A 3,246-nucleotide genomic window follows, 5' to 3' on the forward strand; every position below is an offset into this window, starting at 1 on the left:
AAACATTGATAGCGAATGTGTCAATAACAAAATATTGATAACTCAGCAAAAGATAACTAAATGATTTTTGTTAAAATAATCTGCATTTATGATTTTTTATTAAGATTAATTTAAATTAATAGCGAATGTGTTAACAAAACTATGATTTCTTTTATTAAAATAATCTACATTTATGCTTAATAAGCAAATTATTCAACCTATAAATGTCTCTCAATCGGTCCAATTTAGCATATCTACGACACAGCTTCGACAGTTCGACTTACAACAACAAAATGACTACACCACCATGTACTTTACTGATTACCAGTACTGATATGATAAATATACCAGTAAAAATATTATTCGTGGTGTGTAAACACCTATTCTCCCGGTAAGTTTCTTTTCTCTTTTTGTTCCTTTATTATTAATAATTCTGAATTAGGTATGGTTTAAAAAGTATCACAACAAAGGGGCAGTGTGTAATCGTTACACTATTGTATACTCCCAAAAACGAGACACTGAAGAGGAAATTTGGAAACCTCCCAGTGCAATATACAAGGTTGGGAGTTGAAAATGAAGTGGAGGTACAAATGTTGGCGACAGCGATGCATAAGTATTTCTTTGATTTGAGTGTTGAGGGGGATGAGCAATTTCCCCAAATTGAGAGTCAACAACAACAACAACAAATACAACAACAACAACAAAGCCACCACGAAGATGTAGAAGGGGAGAAAAAGAAAAAACTTTAGTTGGATTTTGATACTCTTCGAAAAAATTTTAAGAGACAACCACCACAACCATCATCATCATCACAAAAAGGAATGGCTCTAGTTAATTTGAGTGATGATGATGATGATGATGATGATGGTAAACAAGAAGAACAAAACAGTATTACTAAAAAGAGGAAAGTCACATTTGCTAACAACAACGACGACGACGACGATGCCGGTTTCCATGATGACTTGCAGGATTTTTGTAATAAAGTAGTAGTATTAGATGAGGATGATCAATGTAACGTGAAAAATTTTTTAAAAAGTAGAAGTAAATAAAAAAGAACAGAAGCAGGCTTTTATAGTAAAGTAGTGTTAGATAAGGATGATCAATGTAACGTGAAAAAAAAATAAATAAAAACAGAATTAAATAAAAAAATTTTTTTTTATTGTGTAAACCAATTATATAACAAATGTACATTCATTAAAGAGCAATTTAATGAATTAACTGAATGACCATTACAGTGATAATTAACTGAACTTTTTTTACGTAACTCTTCAAAATTTGAACAATTAAATTTCTCTACATCTATTATAATATTTTCTGAAACAATTTTCTTTAATCGATTTTTCTTGTTGAGTCCTTTAACTAAGATAATACCATCTCCAACAATATTTCTAATGTAATTATTTATTTCATCAGCTTCGATAAGCCAAAAGTTATGTTCGTTGTCCAGATCACGATTCCAATTCAATCCATGACAATTACATCTTAACCATTCGAAATGTCTTTGAATTTTATTATTAAACCATGACACTTGATACGGTAACCGTACAAAGGTATGATAATCAACATTTTTTTTAACATCATAAATTGCCAATTCTCTAATATATACTTCACTTTGTCCGTATTGAAATCCTTGAAAGTCAATGACAAACATTTTTATTTTTTTTTAAAAGATTTTTATTACACTAGTTAACGGATTGTACTTTATAAGTCTATCGTGTAGAATAAGACAATAGGCAGTTGTTTTATCTGGGACGTTTTGAGAGGTTTCGAACTCTAACCGAATATCAACTGCACCAGTCTTCACAGCTTCAGATTGATGACTACAATCTATTACTACAAACGGTCCAAAGTGTTTAAAATTTATAGGCGAAAGACACGGTTCTACCCCACCATCACTTCCATTTTTAAAGTAGTAGGACTTTTGAAATTGCGCATACATTTCATATAAGATAGACCATTGATTTTTTTCAAAATTTAAATTCATATTATCGTAAGGATAGACGTCAGAGTTTAAATATAACTTTACATTTGTTAAATTGCAATCATCGAATTCACTCATTGATTTACCGGTAGAATTTTTTCTATCTGTTTGGAGTGCGAAAATTATAAATCGCGGTTTTTCTAATTGGCTGGTCGTTTTTACAGTCCATGTATGCCTTGTGCTCGTTTGTACTAGGGGGAGTTCTTGTAATTCCCAACTTCTAAACGCCACCTCTAAATCCTTATCAATATATTTCATAAGTCGTAATTTTTCAATATCTGCTACAGCAACGTGCGGCATTTTCCACATAATCTTAGTAATGTCAATTTTAGGTTTATCAGTACCCGTAACGGGTACATTAATAACACAATTCAGATCTGTATTACTTCGTATTAATACAAGTTCTTGTCGCACGTTCATAATAATCTTAGGAAAATCTTCAGCAAATCCTAATAACATTGATAATGGAATACATACACTGAAATAACCATTTTTATTATTTATTTGTGGATGTTGTGTATGATTCCAACCGGCATTTTCCAATCTAGTACATTGGTTCACCGTATAAGAAGCAAATGTTTTTAAGGTTGTTGTTATACCGGGATTACGTGTACAATCAATTGCAGTTCCAGCTAGTTCATAACGAATTTCATCAAATAAAAATGTAATCCCATTATTTACAAAGTGTAAATCCTTACTAATCGTTTTACCATCATCCTTTAATAACTTACCTTCTACATATAAATAGCTTTGTGAAGGTAATGTGTACACGTCTTGTGTTTGAATTGGAATACGTATTTCATCGTTATTATTGAAGGTTGTAGCCGCGTAAGGTTGATGAGAGTGGTACTCAAAATTTACAATTGAATTATCTGAAAAAACACCTTCTCCAACCCTTAAATTACTGAAACTCATTTTGAATTTTAAATCCCAAGGAACGTAAGAATTTTTTATTAGATGCTGTTAACACTTTGCGCTTTCTTTTCACACTGGTTGTTTTATTGTTGTTGTGATATCGCTTTATAGTGTTATTACTTTTTAAAATACTAGAGTTGTTATTTTGATACCTAAACACCATTTCTAGATACACACTTTAGATGAAGTCTTACTGTTATCACTTCACCATTGAAATTAATCAGGTTTCCATCTTGGTCAGTTATTTTAAGTATAATTTCACTAATATACGTAGTATTGATTGGTAAATAGATAACATTATTAGGATTCTCAACAATTTTTGTACCAGGCATTACGGTTGGGTAGAACACATTTAAAATATGCATTGGATG

The 3,246-nt window shown here is 30.9% G+C and overlaps 1 protein-coding gene across 1 annotated transcript; it reads right to left on the reverse strand.

The window, feature by feature from the left end:
• Positions 1-1,642: 1,642 nt before the first annotated feature.
• Positions 1,643-2,875, reverse strand: LOC139432115 (uncharacterized). The gene has a single exon (XM_071200458.1). It carries the CDS (start codon positions 2,873-2,875, stop codon positions 1,643-1,645), a length of 1,233 nt encoding a protein of 410 aa, XP_071056559.1.
• Between the last annotated feature and the right edge of the window lie 371 nt (positions 2,876-3,246).

This window comes from Onthophagus taurus, chromosome 11 (genome assembly GCF_036711975.1).
Source record: "Onthophagus taurus isolate NC chromosome 11, IU_Otau_3.0, whole genome shotgun sequence".
Taxonomy (NCBI): Eukaryota; Metazoa; Arthropoda; class Insecta; order Coleoptera; family Scarabaeidae; genus Onthophagus; species Onthophagus taurus.

Excerpts from the sequence above, each read along its gene's own strand:
- LOC139432115 (XM_071200458.1), bottom strand. The coding sequence starts at position 2,875 with ATGAGTTTCAGTAATTTAAGGGTTGGAGAAGGTGTTTTTTCAGATAAT.